The sequence below is a fragment of the Pogona vitticeps genome, chromosome 1, assembly GCF_051106095.1.
Source record: "Pogona vitticeps strain Pit_001003342236 chromosome 1, PviZW2.1, whole genome shotgun sequence".
Taxonomy (NCBI): domain Eukaryota; kingdom Metazoa; phylum Chordata; class Lepidosauria; order Squamata; family Agamidae; genus Pogona; species Pogona vitticeps.
In genome coordinates, this window is record NC_135783.1 from 19,441,007 (window position 1) to 19,462,293 (window position 21,287).

General features: G+C 42.0%; 1 protein-coding gene across 4 annotated transcripts in view; it reads left to right on the top strand.

Annotated features, from left to right (window-relative positions):
• Window positions 1-4,031: 4,031 nt before the first annotated feature.
• Window positions 4,032-21,287, top strand: part of MERTK (MER proto-oncogene, tyrosine kinase) — an 81,102-nt gene continuing 63,846 nt past the window's right edge. For 2 of the 4 annotated variants that reach the window (XM_072988880.2, XM_072988882.2), the window contains exons 1-2: window positions 4,518-4,707; window positions 19,398-19,839. In XM_072988880.2, the coding sequence (XP_072844981.2) occupies window positions 4,635-4,707; window positions 19,398-19,839 (515 nt within the window). In that variant the 5' untranslated portion in view covers window positions 4,518-4,634. Of the gene's footprint in view, window positions 4,118-4,516; window positions 4,708-19,397; window positions 19,840-21,287 lie in introns of those variants that run through there. The other 2 variants (XM_072988883.2, XM_072988881.2) reach the window with 2 other exon arrangements.

Sequence of the window (21,287 nt, forward strand, 5' to 3'; positions counted from 1 at the left end):
TTGGTGGTACCTACCTGTATTTATCTACTCACATTTACATGCTTTCAAACTGCTAGGTTGGCAGGAGCTTGGACAAGCGATGGGATTCGATCTTATGACTGCTGGTCTTCTGACCTTGCAGCACAGAGGCTTCTGCAGTTTAACCCACACTGCCACCACATCCCAGACGTCGTTCGAATACAAACTCTCAAATCCCCCACCCAGCATGGTCCACAGTTGTAGTCAAAAACCACCAAAAAACATTTGGGCTACAGGGTAGTATTCCAAAACAGTAACTTTCCCAGGTGTCCCTTTCCTAAGATATGGTTGCTTTCTTATGGTTGGGATCAGAAGGAAGACATGGAGGGGTATCAAGGAAACAATGAGTACTCTGATCGGCCAGACGTAGCATTAGGCAATGTGAGGTGGCTACCACTAGGCATCAGATTTCAGATGATCTGGAAAGACAGCTGATTAGTAGTTTTTAAAAATTGATTCCTCTTGTATTCTTTTGCTGCCAAAGAGAGGAAAAGTCTCTTGGTGTATTTTCCCCCTCAAGTGCAAAAGAAACTTGGCTACGTTTTGTGCTGTCTGCTTCCCTGCCTCAGATAGGAAAATATTTTGGACTGCTTCTGCCTATTGTGTGTATTAAATTTTCTAAAAACACACAAAAAATACCTTGCTTTAGAAGGAAAAATGCAACAACTCAATTCAGCTGCTCTTACCTCTCTGGCAGGCACTTTGCTGCAAGAGGCATGCGCCTTTTCTTAGCTGCTGATTACTTCAAGATGTTAGAAGTTCTCAAGGGCTAAATGAACAAAGCAGAAATTCAATATGCTGCCAATAATGCAGCTTGGAATGTATCCCAAAAAGAACTTATTTGTGACTTAAAGGCACGCGGGGAGAAATTGCTAGCTTTCTCCTCCTGCTTCATTTTAATTTATCTGCTTTTAAAAGGCACTTAACATGTAGACAACGTCATCTTTGCTTTTGAGAGGGGTAGTTGTGTTATTTTGCTAGAGTAAAACCACAATAGTCTCATGACACCTGTAAGTGGATGCTAGTCCATGAAAACTTAGGCCACAATAAATTTGTTACAGATGAATGAACATTTCAGCCACTGGCTGCAACCAGGCTGGCAGGGATAAAAGCAGATGTTAACTTATTACAACACTGAGCTTAACTAGCTTCATTACTGACTGACTGGCTGCATAGCTGACAGAACATATAACTCTAACTGCCCACTTCTGACAGACTCCATTGCCAACACACTAGCTGTAAAAAAGCAAGAAAAATAGTCTGAGTTAGAGAGGGAACCTTTGGCTGCTAGTGAGTGGACCAACATCCACCCCAGTCTAGAAAGGCCCCTCTCAGCTAAACATTTCTCAAAGACATAATACTGTATGTAGGTTGCCATATATTGAACAGGATCCCCAAAGATCAGGCACTTTCCATCAACAGAGCCTTTCTGCCAGAGGAAGATTGCCTTGGTTTCATGCATTTATCTCTAAGGTGTCCACAAGGTTTCTGCTTGTTTACTCTAATTAAAGCTACTATCACTAATCTAGCTGTCATGGTCATAAAAAAAGACTAGTGCAAATCTATTAGTGCAGAAAACATTTTCCTCACAAAATAGTATGATGCTGGCAAGTTGTTCTTAGGATGTTGGACTGAGACTAGAAATCTGGGTTCCAAATCCAGCTAGGATATGATATCCACTGATGTTCCACTGATCTTTATGTTTCAGCTTACTTTCTATTTTTAGGTCCTTGGAGGAAAGGAGAGGTAATTGTTGTTATAATCAGAGCATTTCATAAATCAAATCCTGATGCATCACTGAGCTAAAACTTAAGGTACACATTACCTTTAATACATAGCATGTTGCAACACGTACTGTATCCTTGTTTTGTATTCAGTAGTAAGGAGGGATGTTGGCAAGTCTTTGAGTTAGAGTCCCAAGCCAGAGTCTTTATATCAGGTCCCAAATCCTAAGCCCCAAGTCCAATTCCCTATTAAAAACAAGCTTTTTTTCTCTCCAGGAAAAAAGGAAGGAGCTGTGTGGGTTTCGAGTCATTAGGGTCATAGAGAAAAAAAACTGATACAAGTCACCAGGTCGACTTGAGTCCGACTTGACAGCAAGTTCTGCAATCTGAGTCCTCATCCCTGATAGTAAAGGATCTGATCTAAGTCAGGACATTAGGATGTGGGCTTAACTCCCCACCCCCACCCCATTGTACCAATCTATGCCCAGATGGGGGAGGGGGAAAAACTCCTGCTTTTAATGAGTAACAGTTAAGGACGTGACAATTACAACCATTCTACAGTTGGACTTAGAAGGAGATAAAACATGTGGAATTAATTATTTTGAAGCACTATAAAGCTTTCTAGTAAAAATTAACAAAAAACACACTACAGTTCTGACTGCATGCATGCAGGGTTTTGAGTATAGTGTATATAGGCAACTGGTTGCAAAATGCTTACCTGGAAAAATGTTGGGGGTGGATAATATCCACATATTACGTATTTCTCTTCATCCAGAACTTTTTATTATATGTAAAATTTGCTATTTATATAGGGAATAGGCAAGGAGCAAAGTATGCTTTTGTCTTGAACTTTCCCCCCTCTTTACCTAGTCTGATAGGACACTGTGCAGATGGAAAACCTGCTTTTAGAAATCAATGATTGTATCCAGCGGGTTTCTTCTGCTTGTTGGAGCACTTCAATTTTTGACAGTCCTTTGTCCAATTCAGTTTAGTCCTCCCAAGAAACTGTACACATGCATGGGGGGGACCCCTCTGGAGCAGCATGGGATATTGTAGAGCGGTGTAACAGTAGAAAGATCAACAAATATTGGGTGTCAATAGAAGTACTTTTTATGATGTGTTGCAAAGACACCGGTGAATGTGACCTGTTCTCCAGAATTCTCTTGCATCATTATATTGGCCTAAGAGTAGCGGCATGATTTGTTGATGTGGATGGCCTCTGGCTATGAACTAACCATAGACATCTGTTGCCTGCCAAATCACATACGGTAATTCAGTGTGCTTCTTATAGCATCTGTGGTGATTTCTTAATGAGAGGCAATCCACTTCAAAAAGTTCTGGTATCAACCTTAAGCCAACATAATTACACAACAGAATTTGGGCCAATAGCCTTGTAAAGTCAAAATAAAAAGACTGCACATAATGTGTACACTAAATTTCTAGTAAGAATTAAGCTGATATGAATCTGTGTATGAGGCAGGGGACATGGTGGTGCTGTGGGCTAAACTGCAGAAGCCTGTGCTGTAGGGTCAGAAGACCAGCAGTCGTAAGATCGAGTCCACGCGACGGAGTGAGCGCCCGTCACTTGTCCCAGCTCCCGCCAACCTAGCGGTTCGAAAGCATGCAAATAGATAAATAGGGGCCACCTCGGTGGGAAGGTAACAGCGTTCCACGTCTAAGTCGCACTGGCCATGTGACCACGGAAGATTGTCTTCGGACAAAACGCTGGCTCTGTGGCTTGGAAACGGGGATGAGCACCGCCCCCTAGAGTCGAACACGACTGGACAAAAATTGTCAAGGGGAACCTTTACCTTTACCTTTATGAGGCAGTTGTAATGTTTCCATACCAATTGTCCACACTGACAACAACAGAAGGAATGAGGTGTGTGTGTGTGTGTGTATGGGGGGAGAATAAAAGATTCCTGAAAGTAATTTGCAAGTTCCACCACATGACAAGTTATACCTGCTAAAATTCCGTCTTCCACGTTAGTTAGAAATCCCTCTTTGGCCATGGCGTCTATCTCACCCACTCGTGACCTCCCAATTTAATCTCAATTTTCTGTAGGCTTCTAAAAACCGTCGCTGAGGCATTGCAAAAGATAAGCCCCCCCCCCTAACATGAGCCCTGAGGGTGATGCCGAAATCTCCCTCATCAGCAGCACCAGCAAAGAGCATCGCACGCAGCATTTTCATGATCAATCGATCAACGGTTTCGACCATCAATTTTCATTTCATGCTGAAATGCAACCTCAGTTGGCAGTCTGGAAGGTAAAGAGATGCAGGGGAAAGCTTGCAAGCAAAAAAAGAAAGAAAGAAAAGAAAAGAAAAGAAAAAAGGAAAAGCCTGAAATGAGAGAAGGATACAAGATCTCTGTAGTAAGCGTCTTGCTTAAGTTTGCTTAAGCTCCGGGATAAACGTGCCAGGCTTGCATTTCTGGGAGGGGAACAGCAACCCTATTCAACTTTTTTCTTTTTTGCGTGTGCGTGTCTGAGAGCGCTCGGACTTTAAGGTCCAACGCGGTCCTCCCGGTGTTTCCTTGGCACGGCGGAGTCCTCTGCGGGGACCGCTTCTGCCCTCTCCCGACCTCCTCCCAACCCGCCTGGTCAACCAGAGGCCCTCCCCACACCGCTGCCCCCCCCCGCCACCCGCTTCTCCCTGTTGGCTCCGGAGTGGGAGGAGGAGGAGGGGGGAGGAGGGGCTTCCCTCCCTCCCTCCCTCCCGCTCCGTCCCGCCTCTCCTCAAGTTTCCCGAAAAGTTTTTGTTTGGGTCGCGCCGCGGCTGCCCCCAAGTGAAGTTTCGCGGCGGCGGCGGCGGGGAGCGACTGGACAGCTAGCCCGGCGACGTCGGAAAAAAACATCGGGAGCCCCCCACCCCCCCAGTGCCTGCCTCGCGATGGAAGGAGGGCTGCTCGGGTGGCTCTTGCTGGCGGCGGCGGCAGCGGCGGCGGCCGCCTCCTCCGCGGAAGGTAAGGGTCTCTCTTCTCCCCCCCCCGCCCCGCCGGCCCTTTTGTGTCTCTGTTGGGTTGGCCCAGGGAGGGAGCTTTTGATCTCCCCGCTATGGGCCGAAGTTACGGCGAGAGGCGTTGTTGTTGTTTGATCGTTAAGTCGTTTCCGACTCTTCGTGATCCCATGGACCATAGCATGCCAGGCGCTCCTGTCTTCCACTGCCTCCCGGAGTTGGGTCAGATTCATGCTGGTAGCTTCGGTCCTCTGTCGTCCCCTTCTCCTCTTGCCTTCACTTTTTCCAACATCAGGGTCTTTTCCAGGGAGTCTTCTCTTCTCATGAGATGGCCAAAGTATTGGAGCCTGAGCTTCAGGATCTGTCCTTCCAGTGAGCACTCAGGGCTGATTTCCTTCAGAATTGATAGGTTTGATCTTCTTGCAGTCCAGGGGACTCTCAAGAGCCTCCTCCAGCACCACAATTCAAAAGCATCAATTCTTCCATGGTCAGCTTTCTTTATGGTCCAAGCTCTCACTTCTGTCCACCTGTTGCTTCCTGTCCCACATATAGATTGCTCAGGAGATAGACAAGGTGGTCAGGCACTCCCATTTCTTTAAGGACTTGCCATATTTTGCTGTGGTCTACACAGTCAAAGGCTTTTGTGTAGTCCATGAAACAGAAGTGGATGTTTTTCTGGAACTCTCTGGCTTTCTCCATAATCCAGCGCATGTTAGCAATTTGGTCTCTAGTTCCTCTGCCCCTTCAAAATCCAGCTTGTACTTCTGGGAGTTCTCGGTCCACATACTTCTGAAGCCTGTAGGATTTTGAGCATAATCTTGCTAGCGTGTGAAATGAGGCGTAGAAGGTGCCTATTGGGAGTGAGGCTTTACTTGAGCTGCCAAGATGTCTGGATCAGGAAGGTGCTGTGATTGCACGGGGAGGGGGCTTTTATCCCCACCTTCTCCCCCTCCCCACCACTGCCTGTTCTTGAAACAGGGGTTTTCAGAAACGGAGGAAAGAATGACTCTTAAATTTCAGCCAGAAGGGTCATCGAGGTTTGATCCCATGCCGTTTTAAGGTGCAAAGTTCAGAATCGGGCGCACTTTGTGTCGGTCCCTTGGAAAAGGCAGGGGGCAGCCCTCCCCTTGGAATCCTTAAAACAGAAACAAAAAATCACAGACAGACTTCTGGAGGTGCACGCTGTGTGCTCAAATTAGGCTGGCATGCTGCCAGCGCTTCCCAAGGGAAAGAAAATCTTGTGGACACTCTTTTCAGCATTTGTCAAGAATGGAGCAGAAACAGTATATCTGAGGAAGTGCAGAATGCAAAGCAAAACAAAAAAAGTATTCTCTTTGTCTGTCTGTCTCTGTCATAGACCTGCACAAGCACGATACTTGGAACAAAAGAGTTGTTCCTGCTATTATATGCTATTGAGTTATCTCTGACTTAGGGCAACCTTATGAAAGAAAAATCTCCAAAATGCCCTGTCCTCAACAGCCCTTCTCAGCATTTCCAAACTCAAGCCTGTGGCTTCCTTTAGGGAATCAGTGGGTCTCGTATTTGGTCTTCCTCTTTTCCTGCTGCCTTCAATCTTTAACCAGCATTATTGTCTTTTCCTGAGAATCTTGCCTTCTCAGGATGTGCCCAAAGTAGGATAGCCTCAGCTTCAACGTTTTTGCCTCCAAAGAAATACAGAAAAATAGAAATATATGGTTTAAATCTATATATTTTTCTTACTTTTAAAGAATCAAAGGTCTGCCATTTACAGTTTGCCCATGCCACCACCTCTCCATGGTCACTATTTTTTGTGGAGGTGACAGCTCGCACTGAAATAAACCTGTTAGCTTTTAAACTGACACAGTATACAGTATTTTGTTCTTCCTCAACCCCCCCCCTCCCCGGCCCATTTAATTTTGCCAACATGCTGAAGGAAATAAGCACGGTACGGCCACCAGTTCCTTCTGAGTTTTAATAGAAATACACTCGATTTTACTGTGGTGCCCTATTTTGCTGACATTGCTCTACAAACCTGATGTATTTATACAATAAATACAGTGAATAGTTCCTAAGGGTAACTGTCTGTTTGTGGGTGGTCAGCTCTAGGAGGCTGGAACATAATTGGGATGAGCTAAAGCTGCCTGGCGCCTTGATTGCTTCCTATCAGCTCCTTCTGTTTGCTCACACTGAGGATCCAGTATTCAGAGGCAGGCAGCTAAGAGCTTGTGCACACAAATTGGTTTGATAGTATAGAGAGAACACTAGAAAAAGGACATTTTAAATCCTTCCTCAAGGTGGGACTGATCACAACCAGGAAAAGTTAACACTTGCATGCACAAAATAAGTCCCCCAGTCAGTCCTGGAAGCTGTCTTTGAAAAAATATTTTTTTCAGAACTCTCCATGCATTGCTCAGCATCTGGTTAATTTATGCAGTGTGCTAGTGGAGGACCTTGTGGGAAAGCCAGTTTCACATTCCTGTTCAACCTGGCAAACACACTAGGTTGTTTGATTCTCAGGCTAGCCTCAATATTCTCAAGGGATACTCTGAGAGGATAAAGAATGAATTTTGCTTAACTGTTAAATAGTTTCTTGTGGGTCCCCACAGAATGTTACTGTGCTACATGAACAGGCAAGGCAGTATTGTTTACATTTTCATTAACATCAAATGTATGCACAGAAACCTTGTACATTTACCAATAATGCTTCAAACAGCATATGCATGCGGGATAACTCAGATTAGATATTGCTTCTTGCTGACATTGATACACAAAATCAATCACACATTTTATTGTTTATTTTATTCATTTATATATCTTATTTATAGGCTGCCTTTCTCCTGATAAGGAGGCTCAGGGTGGCTCACAGTATTAAAAAGAATAGAACTAAAAACACAGTGAGATATAATGGTTGTTGTGAGTTTTTCGGGCTCTTTGCTGTGTTCTGAAGGTTGTTCTTCCTAATGTTTCACCAATCTCTGTGGCCGGCATCTTCAGAGGACAGCACTCTGTGCTCTGGTGTAGTTGGCTTGGGAGTGGAGTACTGTATTTATGGCTGTGAGATGGGCTTTTGTCTTTTTCTGTAGATGGGTGATTAGTATGTCTTGTTGTGGGTGTATTGTTGTGATAAGGAGGAGAGATTATCTGTCACTGTGATTGATGGGTGTCATTAGCTGGTCTTTTGTGTGTAATGATTCCCCGTCCTTGTGGCTGGGTAGAGTTCCTTGACCTTTTTGCACACTGTATTTTTGAGAGCTAGGAGCCAAGTTTTGTTGAGTTTCAAACTTTCCTCTTTTTTTGTTGAAGTTCTGCTGGTGCATGCGGACTTCAATGGCTTCCCTGTGCAGTCTGACGTAATGATTGCTGGTGTTGTCCAGTATTTTGGTATTTTGAAATAGAATTTCATGTCCAGTTTGTTTTAGGGCATGTTCAGCTACTGCAGATTTTTCTGGTTGTTTTAGTCTGCAGTGTCTCTCATGTTCTTTGATTCTGGTGTGGATGCTTTGTTTTGTGGTTCCAATATATACCTGGCCACAACTGCAAGGTATCCGGTATATATCTAATACTGTATGAAATGTGCTTGTATAGAGGTAATTTGCCAGTGAGATTAAAATTAAAGAGCGCTGCCAGGACTATCCTTTGGGATTAAATCTAATTCACTCCTTTTGGCAAATGTTTAGAAAATATGTCATGTTGAGTTTGGGGCCAAACTTTGGAACAATTGCTTCCTTAATTGTAGGGGGCTTAATAAGAAGACATCAAAAGGGGACTTGTTCGTGGGTTTGTTTGGTTAGTTGTTGGGCCTTATTTGTTTGCTTGCTTGCTAATGCTACAGAAATCCTAGTGGAATTTCCTGGTAACTGCATCAGCATCTCCATGCCGAATAAAGATTGCTAATCTTTAAAGTGCCACAAGACGCTTTGCTGGTTTTGCTGTAACAAATTAACACAGGTACATCTGAAAATGAATGAAGAAATTATGTAAATAGTACCAGAGGGGGAAAGAAAACTAGTGTGTAAGTGGAAGTTCCTTTTTTTCCCTAGTACAAGGTCACTCCATTCCACCCCAGGATGCAGAAAAACAGTGCCTATTTTGGACAGACAGACCAACCACTGCATTTTATGCCAAAAGCTGATGTATGTGACTTTGGTGCGAAAGGTTGTGAAATGTTTACTCAGCCTTATCTATAGGTGGTGCTCTAGAGATCTTTTTAATTCTGCAGAGACTGCAGAATCTGTATATTAATGCTAAACTCAGTGGGATGAAGGCATTATGTGTATAATCCTATAAGAGATAGTGGAGGACATGCACTTGCTTTTTCCAGTGTGGTGCAGTGGATAGAGTGATGGACCAGGACTCTAGAAAGCAGGGTTTGACTCTCTGATCAGACATGGAAACTCGCCGGGAGGGAATGGAACTGGTAAAACTATTCCTTAAATATCTCACTTACCTTGAAAGCCCTCTTAGGGTCGCTATAAGTCGGTTCTGACTTGACAACACAGAACAGACAGTACACACTGTGCACAGTAATCCCACCAAATAATGTGAAAGGACTTCCTTTCGAGAGATGAGATGTAAGAGGAAGCATGAATCATAGAATAATGGAATTGTAAGACGCCAATAAGGCCATCAAGTCCAACTCCTTGCTCTGGTGTTTTTTTTTTTAATGTCAGCGTTCTTGTCATGTCTTTGAGAAATTGGAAGATGTATTAGAGTTGAGGAAAAGAGTTGGTTGTTGCTCACCAGACAAGCACTCTTTAATAAATTCATCTGAAGTCTCCAATCCTGTTGGAGTGCTCTGTGAATATGAGAAAGGATAGGATTGTTCCACAGAAAGTCTTTTGCCATTTTAATTGAAGTTAGAGAAGGTCACTCAATGAACAAATAAAAGGGCTTAAAAGGCGGCTTCTTCTTCTTCTTCTTTTCTTTCTTTTTTTTTGAAACAAATGTTAGAGAGCTCTTATTGAGCAAAATTAGAGCTATGGAATTTAAGAGTTCATGTTGAAAAAGTAGAAATAATCAACTTAGGACATATTCAAGTCAATGTTAAAGTATATAAACACGTTTGATTCAAAATCTGCCCTTGATTTCTATCGGAACACTGAACTTCAGACTTTCCTCTTGAAATCAAGGGGACTGAGGTGTAGGATCTGCTACAAAATATTGGTACAGTAGTTTGAAGTGCTGTCAGCTCAGGATTCCCCATTCCATTCTTCTTCTTCTTCTTCTTCTTCTTCGAAAGTAAGTGTCTTCCTACAAGTATTCCTTTCAGAGTTGTTTATACTGCGGTAGAGTCATTGGCATAGGCCCAGTTCTGCTTAGAATGGTTAGCAGATGTCAGGGAGAAGCCCAGGAAGAGAACTGAGCAGGATCATTGTTCCCTCCCCACACCTGACTCCTGCAAATTTAACATTTTGCCTCAAAGCCCTTAGTGCTTGTTTCTTTGTGTGTGTTTTGAGTACTGAAAATACAAATGATGTTTCTGATGTGTAGATTTGGGGATTTACAGTTGTCCCCCCCCACCCAAAAAAACTTTTTCTATATGCTGGTGGTAGTATTAGCAGCAAGACTTGACTCAAAAACTGAACTTCTCAGAATGCTGAAACGGGCATCGAGTAGTAGATCTGCATTTGATGAATAAAGAAAAAGGAGGCCCACTCCCTTACCTTTTTCTTTTAAAAACAGCCACCGTTGTCCAGGGTAGCTCCAGGCAGGGCTAGGAAGAATCCCTTATTTTAGCTACTGCTTTGGAAAGCTATGGAAGGGGGCATGATTTTGTTAAAATAGGCTTGAGGATGGAATGCGTGTGTTTCCTTAAGGGGTACCTGGCTCTCTTCCCCCAACACAATTCAAAGACTCTTCCAACTAGGATTCTTCTGTGATGCAGTCTATGAACTATGAAAGAACTTGCCCTTTTGGACTGTAACGTCTTGAATCTCCCTGCCAGCGTGGCTTCACGTTTCTGAAGAGTATTACATGCATTTAAATTGGTTAATATATACTCAGAAAGCTAGACTATTGGCTAATAAACTTGCTCAGTTAACAACATTTACCATGCATTTTTTGAAATGTTTTGTTTATATTTAATAGCTAATGCTATTGTGTTTTAGATCAAGCAAGCATTTGTGTTTACTTTATGGAAGAAGATGTAAGCTGGAGGGCCATGTAAGAAGTGCCTAGCATTTGGCTCCAGAGTACTTCAGAGTACCACACTGCTTGTGTGAAAACAGAAAGACCAGGACATTACAGGGCAAAGAATTTAAGTTTTCAGTTTTTAAACCTCGGTTGTAGTTCAGTAATAAAGCACATGCCTGCATACATGTTCTGTCCCTGGTCAATTGCAACATGTGCATAAAGGATAGAGAGGTGCCGGAAGAGTTCAGCTTAGGACACTCCTAGTTATTCAACCTACCTTGTGGGTGATCACAGAACAAAGGAAGGCTAATTGCCTTATAGAAAGAATACAGTGGTGCCTCGCTTAACGGGTACCCCGTTTAACAACGAAACTGCTTAGCGACGAAGATTTTGCGATCACTTTTGCGATCGCATTGCGATGTTCCCTATAGGAAAAAATCGCTTTGCGATGATCGGTACCCTGTTTCGGTTACCGATTTTCGCATAGCGATGTTTTTCCTACAGCTGATCGGTGGTTCCAAAATGGCCGCCGGGAAAAAAAGGGCCGCCCACTATGTTTTGGGATGGATTCCTCACTTACCGGGCAGTGAAAATGGCTGCCGTATGGAGGATTTTCGCTTAAAGGTGAGTTTTAAGCCCATAGGAATGCATTGAAGAGGTTTCAATGCATTCCTATGGGCTTTTTAAAATCGCATAGCGACGAAATTGCTTTGCAGTGATTTTTGCTGCACAGATTATTGTCGCTATGCAAGGCACCACTGTATAGGATTCGACAATGGATGTCTGAGCCAGAGGAGTCTGCAGGCAACGCCCTGAGAGCTCTTTTATTTATTTAGCATGATTTACATAGTATGTTGTGAGAGAGACAGATAGGATACTAGTTAAAATCGTAACCAGAATTGGCTGAAGAAACCCTTTAATCTTATGCTGTACCTCTAAGCAAAAGGATAGAATAAGGGGTTACCCCGCCTGCTGGCAGCTGCTGCTTCCTGCCAGGAGTGTATGCTCGTCACAGGAACAGAATGCACCTACAACCTTTAAGCAGAAGTTTCCCACACTACCGGCCTTCTTACTAGAGTCAGAAGGTGTCTGTGTAGGGGTGGGATGGTGGTAGAGTCAGGATGCCCAGGGTTGGTGCCACAGAATGTTCAGAGTAGCAGCTATTAACTTTTTTAAAAAAGCCCCACGAAAATACAAATGAAACAGAACAAAAATCCACACCTCTGCTCCTTATTTATTGATATGGACCCATCTAGTTGCCTCAATTTTGGAGGGAATTTTTGGCTGGCTGTTGGGGCTGGCATGATGAACATCTGCACTTTCAGATTTACCGCTATGACGTTGGGAAATTCTAGGTTGAGTCCGCGTAGCTCAGAGTAGACAAAAGGCAGTCTAGGAAACCTCAGCAGCTCATTTTTCCTCTCTATCTACGCCTTCCCTTACAAGGAAAAGCACCTTCTTCATTGTAAACTGAATCAGCCCCAACAATCTCATGCACCCATTTGTCTCTTAAACACATCTTCGAGTTCTTGCATTTCAAACCGTGTTTCTTTTCAAGAGAGTCCTTCATGCCCGTAGCAGAACCAAGCAGATCAGCTGGTATCTGAGGAAGGTGGGTGCCTTCAAAGGACATGCAGTCCTCTTCAGAAAATGTTGTCTCTCCAAAGAGCTCCAAAAGAGTATAGCAACTATCTGGCTTAGGGACAAGAGAATATACCGTAAGCTTGGCTCCGTGAAGCCAAAACAGATACGAATAGCATAATCCCTTATATTGTAGCAGTGAGAGGAGTTATTCAGAGCACTGCTTTTCCAGCATCACGTAGCTATTCTAGATGTTAGCAACCTTTCCAGCTTCACTGATGTGAGCTGGGACATTTATTTATTTATTTATTTATTTATTTATTTATTTATTTATTTATTTATTCATTCATTCATTCATTCATTCATTCATTCATTCATTCATTTATACCCCGCCGCCCTAGACAACATCTACTTGGGGTGGCTTATAAAATATCATAAAATGACAATAAAACATCACAATCAAAATAAACGACATTCATAATCATAAAAACATTTAAACAATAATATAGTATGATCAAGATGGGGAATGAAAGAACAGAAAGATAGAATTCAAGAATTGACATTTTCTGAGCCTTCATTTTTCTGCAGGACGTTTCCACTTCAAAACAGACACCACTGTCCATGGTAGCTCCAGACAGGACTGGGAAGAATTCTTGAAGCAATGGAATGATCATTCAGTGTAAATGAGGAGTGGACAAAATATAAGTTGTCTGCTGTATGCTCCAGGGCCCCAAGGCAGGTCCCCCGGGCCAGTCTCCCTGACCCATCACCATGCCAAAAAATGTTTGCCAAAAACCCCATGTCGCATCTCCAGAATTCCCAGGGTCTGTTGTTTAGAAGCTATTGTTTCAGGCCTCAGCATTATCTTCAGGCCACTATAGATAATGCTGAACTGGATTGTGTTTGGACTGATGACCTGACTAAGCATCAGGCAGTTTCCTGTGTTCTAGGGGAATGAGCAATTTATGTAATAATGTTCAAAAATTGTCCCTTTATTTCACTGAATTGGCATTAATGGCTTCAGCAAACTGATTTTCGAATCTGGTTTTGTTATTACAGTAAGAGCAACCACTGAATTCTCTCAACACTTGTTTGTTTGTTTGCTAGATTTATACTCCACTTTTCCTCCAGGAGACTTAGCATGCCAGTTATGGTCCCCTCTCCCCAACATTTTGAAAGAGCCTTGTGGTGCAGTGGTTAAACTGCAGTACTGTAGCTGAAACTCTGCTCACAATCCAGGTTCAATCCGAGCGCTTGAGGTTGACTCAGTCTTCCATCCTTCAGGGGTCAGTAAATTGAGTATCCAGCTCATTGGGATGGGAGGCAGTGTGTAGCCTGCACAATTAAATTGTAAACTGCCGACTTCCGGCTTGACACTGCAACGAGACAGCAGGAGGAGGATAGGGCTCAGTCCCCTGGGCTGAATTCTGACCTGTTTGGGACCTCCCAGGGAGTCCAAACTACCCCGAAGAAGTGGTGAAATGGGGGAGAAGCCTGTTGGTCACAGGGGAACAGCGGTTACCCACGTTTGATCCAAGAAACTCCTCAATCGACCAGTGGGTGGAAAGAAGCAGCTGAACTAGCTTGCTTGCAAGTCATCGGCAGCCATGTATGAAGAAGCGATAAAGCAGCCTTATTAACATAGCTACAAACAGGTGAGAAACATCTTTAAAAACTGTATCTATTTACAATCCCTGGACAAGACAACCTCTATGGCAGAAATAGCGTCTCATAGCTCTCCATCATTGTTGATTGAGCTGCGGAGAAGCTGGGGAGAGGAAGAGACAGAGGGAGACACAAGGAAAATAAATTGGACATTAATTAGACACTTAATTATACTTAAAGGAAGGAAGTTCGGTATTAAAACTTAAGCATTTTTTCCTGAAAACACTGCTGATGATAAAATTTTGAAAAACAAAATCTGTTTATGCTGTGTGTAACAGCTATCTAAGACACTGGCAAAATGCCTAGAATCAATGGCCTTGAATGTTCTATGACTGTTTGAAACTCCCTTTCTCTTTGAGGATGGAACTGAACTACAGACAAATTAACCCTAGAAAGCCTAATTTAGCCAAAATGGAACTTACAAATTGTATCCTGGATGTTGAACTGGATGGGACCTTGAGCCTTTAGGCGGGGAATATTCTCTACATCTGAGACTGGATTCAAGCTTAATGGAACTGATTGATTACTTTAAGCATATGGACAATTTTAACTTGGAATACAATTTTTTGACAATTGGAACATAATGACACAAAAAGGACAATTTTGGGAAGAAACAAAATCTACCCTTCAAGCAATCTTAGAAATAGTGAGATCCCACAATGAACACGCAAAATTATTCACGGCGCAGTTGAATAAGAATTATAGTCAACAGGAGACGGGAAATAATGAACAAGGGAATGAGAGGGCGGTGGATGGTATATGCCAACCTAAAGAAAGGCCGGAGGAAATTTATGGGGAAAACCTAGTGGAGTTGAGGAGAGTCTTAAGGGAAGATAAGAGGAGAAAATCAGCAGAATCAGTCAAAAATACCCTGGAAGACTTATTGGAGATAGACCAAGTGTATAAAGGTCTATTGGAGGTAAATCAAATGCATAAAATGGCCTCAAAGGACACAAAAGATGGCAGAATGTTTAGAAAGGCAGAAACAAACATTGAAAAAAGATTAAGAGAAGGAATTACACAGAAAGATGAAAAAAGGAAAAACAGGAAGGTGGCCCTCAATGTTGGCAAGCATGTATGTACCTAACTTCCGGAATTGCAAAGGGGCATATCTTACATATTAAAAAAGAGAATTAAACTGAAATAAGGGAGCACTAATCAGGGCAAAGGCATAATATGGCGGTAGTGTTTTTTTAAGGTAAAATGAAGCTAAATATAAGGTTGGACTAAACAAATAGTACATAACAAACATGCAGTAGATATGATATTGTTATAGACAGGATAGAAAATGTGGAGATAGAAATGGCTAAACAACTATACAAAGAAAATCTGTATAAGATGCTCTAGATAATATCTATTACGTGTTAAGAGCTTACTCACTTATCATTGGTATAAATTACAAAGTTTGTCGGTTAAATCACCTCCAATTATATAGATTTGGAACTGGAATGATTTTTATTAAGTATGTTATTAGAGGATTTTGAAAACATTGTATACTATGAAAGTAATATTAGGATAATAGCCAATATTGTATACTAAAATACTGTACATACATGAACGGTTTGAATGATCCGAAGATGTGTGGAATTTGGGGGGGGGGGGACAATTGGGAAGACACCAAGACACACAAAAAAAATAATTGTAAGCAACCCATGAAACACGATGTTTGATAAGCATGAACCGAATGTAGATAGATTGAAAAACCAATAAAATGTATTTTCTAAAAAATAAATAAATTGTAAATTGCCCTGAGAGTGCTTTAAGTGCTGTGGGGCAGTAAATAAGCAGCATACTTTGCTTTATATTCACCACAAAACTGTAAGGTAGTTTAGGCTGAGAGATCATGGTTGAGCCAAGGTCCCCTGATGGGTTTCATGGCTGAGAGGTGAACTCAACCTGTCTTTCTGAGTCCAACACCTTAACCCATGGGTGGCCAAGTCCTGAGGGTTCAGGAACTCATTTTCCACCCGAGATCTGTGACAGCTGCAGAACATCCCCAAATTAAAACCAGAAGTTGCTAGAAACCCATTTCTGAGTTGATTAAATTCTTTTTAGGTTTTGGGGTGGTGAAAGCGATGGGCACAGTGTTTTAAAGGAGAATTGTTGATATGGCTTTTCATGTTCAGCTTTTTTCCCATGGGAAAATTGACAGGGGCCATATATGGCCCACCCCTGCTATAACCACTGCTAATGTAACTATTGATTTTTCAGCTTTTTTTTTTCTGCACAGAAAAATAGGCAGAGACCTACTTATGGCCCAGCCCTGCTCTAACAACTGCATCATATTAAAACCTAGGAAAGCTGAACAGTAGTAAAGAAAAAAGCAATGAGAGGGAAACAGAAAAGACAGAGGAGAAAACGTACGTGTGGCAGAATTTGCTGTTGTTATGTATCATAAAGTTGCTTTGACCCAGTGAATTAAATGACTCCATGACCCTTCCATTCACTAAAAGTCCTGTGCCAGACTTGCATACACCAGGCTGTGACTTCCTTTATTGAGGCATCCATCCACTTTAGGACTTCTTTTTTCTTCAGCTTTCCTCATATTTTCCCCCCAGTGAGTCTTGCCTTCTCATTGCAGCAGTTTCCAGTGAAATTGGTCTTTTTTTAGTATGTATGGCAAAAAGAAAAACTACAGAGTTGTGGGTCCTTGAAGATTAACTCATTTATTTTGGGGAAGTGGATTGTGATCCACAAGCTTTCCCACTGAAAAGAATCTGCTGGTCTTGTAGGTGCTGCAACTCTTTTATTTTTTATATTCTACTTGTCTTAGCTGGATAGCTCTGTGAGTTGGGCAGTGGTTCTTAACCTTGGGTTACTCAGGTGTTTTTTGAACTGCAACTCCCAGAAACCCCGGCCAGCACAACTGGTGGTGAAGGCTTCTGGGAGTTGCAGTCCAAAAACACCCAAGGTTAAGAACCACTGGGATAGTGGAGCCAGGGGTCAGGAATTTGGTTCCCTACTGTGCTTTCCACAGAGAAGAGCAAACCTGTGTAATCGTGGGCAAGCTGCAGAGTCCCAGGTTTTCTACAGAATGGGCTGGTAAACCACTCATGAGTATATTAGACCTAGGAAACCCAGATGAAGGTCACAGTAAGTCAGAAATAACTTGACAGCACATAATTATCAGAGCCAGTATGGTGTAGGGGGCAGAATGATGGACTAGGACTCAGGAGACCTGAGTTCAAATTCTTGCTTGAAAGTCACTGGTGAATGGTATTGGCATACTTTGAAAACCCTATGAAGGTCACCATAAAGTCAACTATGACTTGGCAACACATAATACCCACTTACTTATGCTACAGTATTAGGACATGTCCAACATGCAATGTCCTCTGTTTAGACATTTTAGCTTCTAATGCAATGGTTAAAACCTTAGGTCCCCATATGTTCCTGGACTCCTCCTGGGAACCTTCACCACTAACTGTGTTGGCCAGGATTTCTGTGAGTTGTAGTCCAAGAACGTCTGGAGACTCAAGGTGTGGAGCCATTGTTCTAGTGTGAGTTCAGGTTTGCTCTAGAACCCATTATTTGTCTCCATGTTGGTCCATGGTATGCATGCAACTTTCCTCCACTATCACATTTTAAATGTATGTTTTGTTTTCTGTCAGTTTTCTTCATCAACTAGCTTTCATAGCTGTATATAGTAATTGAGGCTATCATAGTATAGATGAACTTGGCCTTATCTTCAGCAACATATCCTTACACTTGAGGATCATTTCTAGTTAGTTTCATAGCTGTCTTGCCAAGTCTCAGTTTTCTTCTGGTTCCTTGGCTGGAGTTTCTATTCACATGGATGATTGAATCAATGTAGAGAAAATCTTTAAGAACATTGATTTCTCAATTGTTAAAGGGCAGAATTAATTTAGATTGATGTGTATTACCTTAGTGGAAGCTTTTGCTTCTACTTTGCAAGTGGTATTACTTTCTCTAATGTGGTTTCCCTTTCTCCTACCATATGTTTAGCAAAATAATTAGCTCTAAATTAATTTGTCTCAACGTGTAATGTTTTCTATTTTGTTCTTATTGTTTTCCTTGTATTACTATTCAATATTTATATGTACTAATATAGGTTCTGACTCAATAATTGCTCTTTTCAGCTCATCTTTGCAAAAAAAACAACACACACACACAACACAAGGCCCCATATGGCAAAAGCATTATTATTCTTTTGCCGATCTTTTACTGTTGAAACTTGCCGGTGCTGTTCTTGCGTGACCTGCTTTGTTTTAATTGTGCAAACTTCATTCATGTTTGTTGGGCGTATCTTGACATTAAAACCTGAGCATTGTTGGGTTGAACTCCTAGGTCAGCCCAGGGCAATACACTTCTGCACAAAGTTCAAGTAAAACTCTAGTTAATTATTATAGGTTGCACTCAGTTTTGTCACGTATTTTGCAAACCTTGGACATTTTTCTTTTCTGGATAACAACTCCCAGAATCCTCTGGTTAACATGGTTACTGGCAGTGCTGGCTTGGAGATTCTGGGAGGTGTAGTTGGGAGGGAAAGAATATATATAAAGTTTTAAATAAGATTTTTTTCCACTGATAAAAAAAGGTTTTAATGCTTTCAGTTTTGCTTCTGTTTTATTCTTGTCCTTGTTGTTGCTGAAACAAACTAGGCTTCTTCGCTAAAACTTTTTCTTCAAAAGCTTTGTTCCATGTCAAATGGCTGCCTCCGGTACGGACTGTTGATGTCAGTCATGATGTCAGTCCATCTGAAGGGCCTCCTCCATCACTATCACGTTATTTTGCTATAGTGGCAGGAATTCAGTTTCCATGTATCTGTAGCTTTACACACCTTCATGCACACACCTGCTTGGGATATCTGTAAAGTCAATATTTGTTTTGAGCAAGGAAACAGTCCACAAAGGCAAACAGAATTTCGCTACACAATATGGTCTAGAATTGTTTGTTTCCATAGAAATTTGAAGGTATCTGTGGGAATTCTGAGCACATAGGTAGAGTGAAGTTATTTAGGTGGGAGATGCTGATGACCACAAAACACTGCAAATCTACAAAAAAATTAGCACAGTAATTTGGTATTATTATTTTTTTCAGCCAGCTGTAGGAAGAGGTAGTTGGGGGAATTTTTTTGCCTCATGTGCCTTTTCCCCCCCTTGTGAACTAAAATAACTTGGGTAATTATTTATTTTGTCTCTCTCTCTCTCTCTCTCTCTCTCTCTCTCTCTCTCTCTCTCTCTCTGTGTGTGTGTGTGTGTGTGTGTGTGTGTGTGTGTGTGTGCGCGCGCGCGCGCGCGCGTGCGCGCGTGCCCAGCCTTGCCTGAAGGAAGTCCTGACTTAAAATAATAATCCTTGACTGTACATATTTATTTGCAGCTCTTACCAAAGGAGTGAAGAGGTCTGACTTGATGTTATCCATTAAGCCAAAATTACCTCCCAAAGATGCAAAGAGGGTTCACCGATTCCCACGCTTCCTTCCTGTCCGTCTAAGCAGTACTACTGCAACAACACATTCATCAGCACGTCCTGTGGAATCCAGTGCTGTGAAGGCCAGTAAACTCACCTCTGCTGAAGGTGATGCAGCTGACCCTCTCCGGATAATTAAGTTTAATCCTACTGTAGGAAGTATACGAATTGCAGAGCATATGGACATCACATTTAATTGCTCCATCAATGTTCCCAAATCATTGATCAATCAAGATTCTGCAAGTATTTCCTTATGGAAGAATGGGAAAGATCTTATTGATGCCGACAGGCTAGCCAGCCAGTATTATCAATTTGATGACAGTGAAGACATCGCTATGATATCTACTTTCAGGTAATTAAGAAAGATAAGCCATAATCCTGTTACATAGGCCAGCATAAGTCAGATGTCATAAATCATGATACCAAACTGCCACTACTTCAGAAGTTAACACTTGTATTCCTCATGGTATATATAGTCGTAGGATTGGTGTGCAACCAGGAGTCTAAGTATGGAAGAGTTCACTGCTGCAGTTTACACTATTTGACTTCACACCAGTGTACCAAAAGTAACATGGTTCTGGCTATTGAGTGAAGGGATTGTGTCCAATTGTGTCCTTTGACAGCTTGGAAATAACTAGTTACTAAGAACTAATTACTAAGAACTAGTTACTTGTAACTAGTTCATTGTACAGTGGTGCCTCGCATAACGAGCACACCGTTTAATGACGAATCCACATAGTGATCTATTTTTTGAGATCGCGAATGCGAATGGGCAAAACATCGCATTGTGATGATCGGTAAGCGTTTCGCTTAGCGATCTTCGCGTTGCAATGTTTCTAAAACAGCTGATCGGCGGTTCCAAAATGGCCACCGGGTGCCCAAAATGGCCGCCGCAACCATTTTCGCGCAATTTCCTCGCTTACTGAGGCGGCAAAAATGGCGGCGCTATGGAGGATCTTCGCATAACGCTGAGTTTTCGCCCCATAGGAACGCATTAAACGAAGTTTAATGCATTTCTATGGGGTTTTCCCGCCCGCATTGCGATGTTTCCGGATAGCGACAATTAATCCAGAACGGATTAACGTCGCTATGCGGGGCACCACTGTAGTTAGGTTTTAATATTGTGTTACGTGTAGTTATATCTCGTTTTCCAATTAAAATGGTATCACTGCATTTGGAGTGCCACATAACAGCTGAAATCCTGTAGTAAGTCATAACCAGAGTAAGCATATTGAATCAGTGGGGATTTTGTGAGTAAACACTTTCATAATTTCTGTTTCAATGGGCCTTGTCTGGTTTCGGCTTACTACTGAATTTCAGCCATTGACTGATCACATCACTTCTTTTACAGTATAATTAGAACTTCTTAGTTACATCTCTGTTTATATGGGCTCACTAAATGGAGGAAAGGGAATATCACATGGTCCAAGTATTTGGTTTTATATTGTATCATGGAAGCTAGATGGGGGAAGCCTCTGTTTTGCACCAGAGGCCAGTGGCTTAAAGCATTTCCATTCTTTTTAAAGTAATAACAAAAAGGGATATATTTTAATTACTTTTAAGAAGTGGAGAGAATTGTAATAATTATCACAGCTAGGATTAAAAAATAGTTCTTGAATGTGTAGCCTGCATAATTAAATTTTAAACCACCCAGAGAGTGCTTTAAGTGCTATGGAGCAGTACATAAGCAGCACATGTTTACTAAGAGCATGAGTGATTCTGCATTTTAAGCTATGTTAAATTGTGTATGACTGTCATGATAAACTCATGAGATTAAACACACTCATTTGGGAGTAAGTA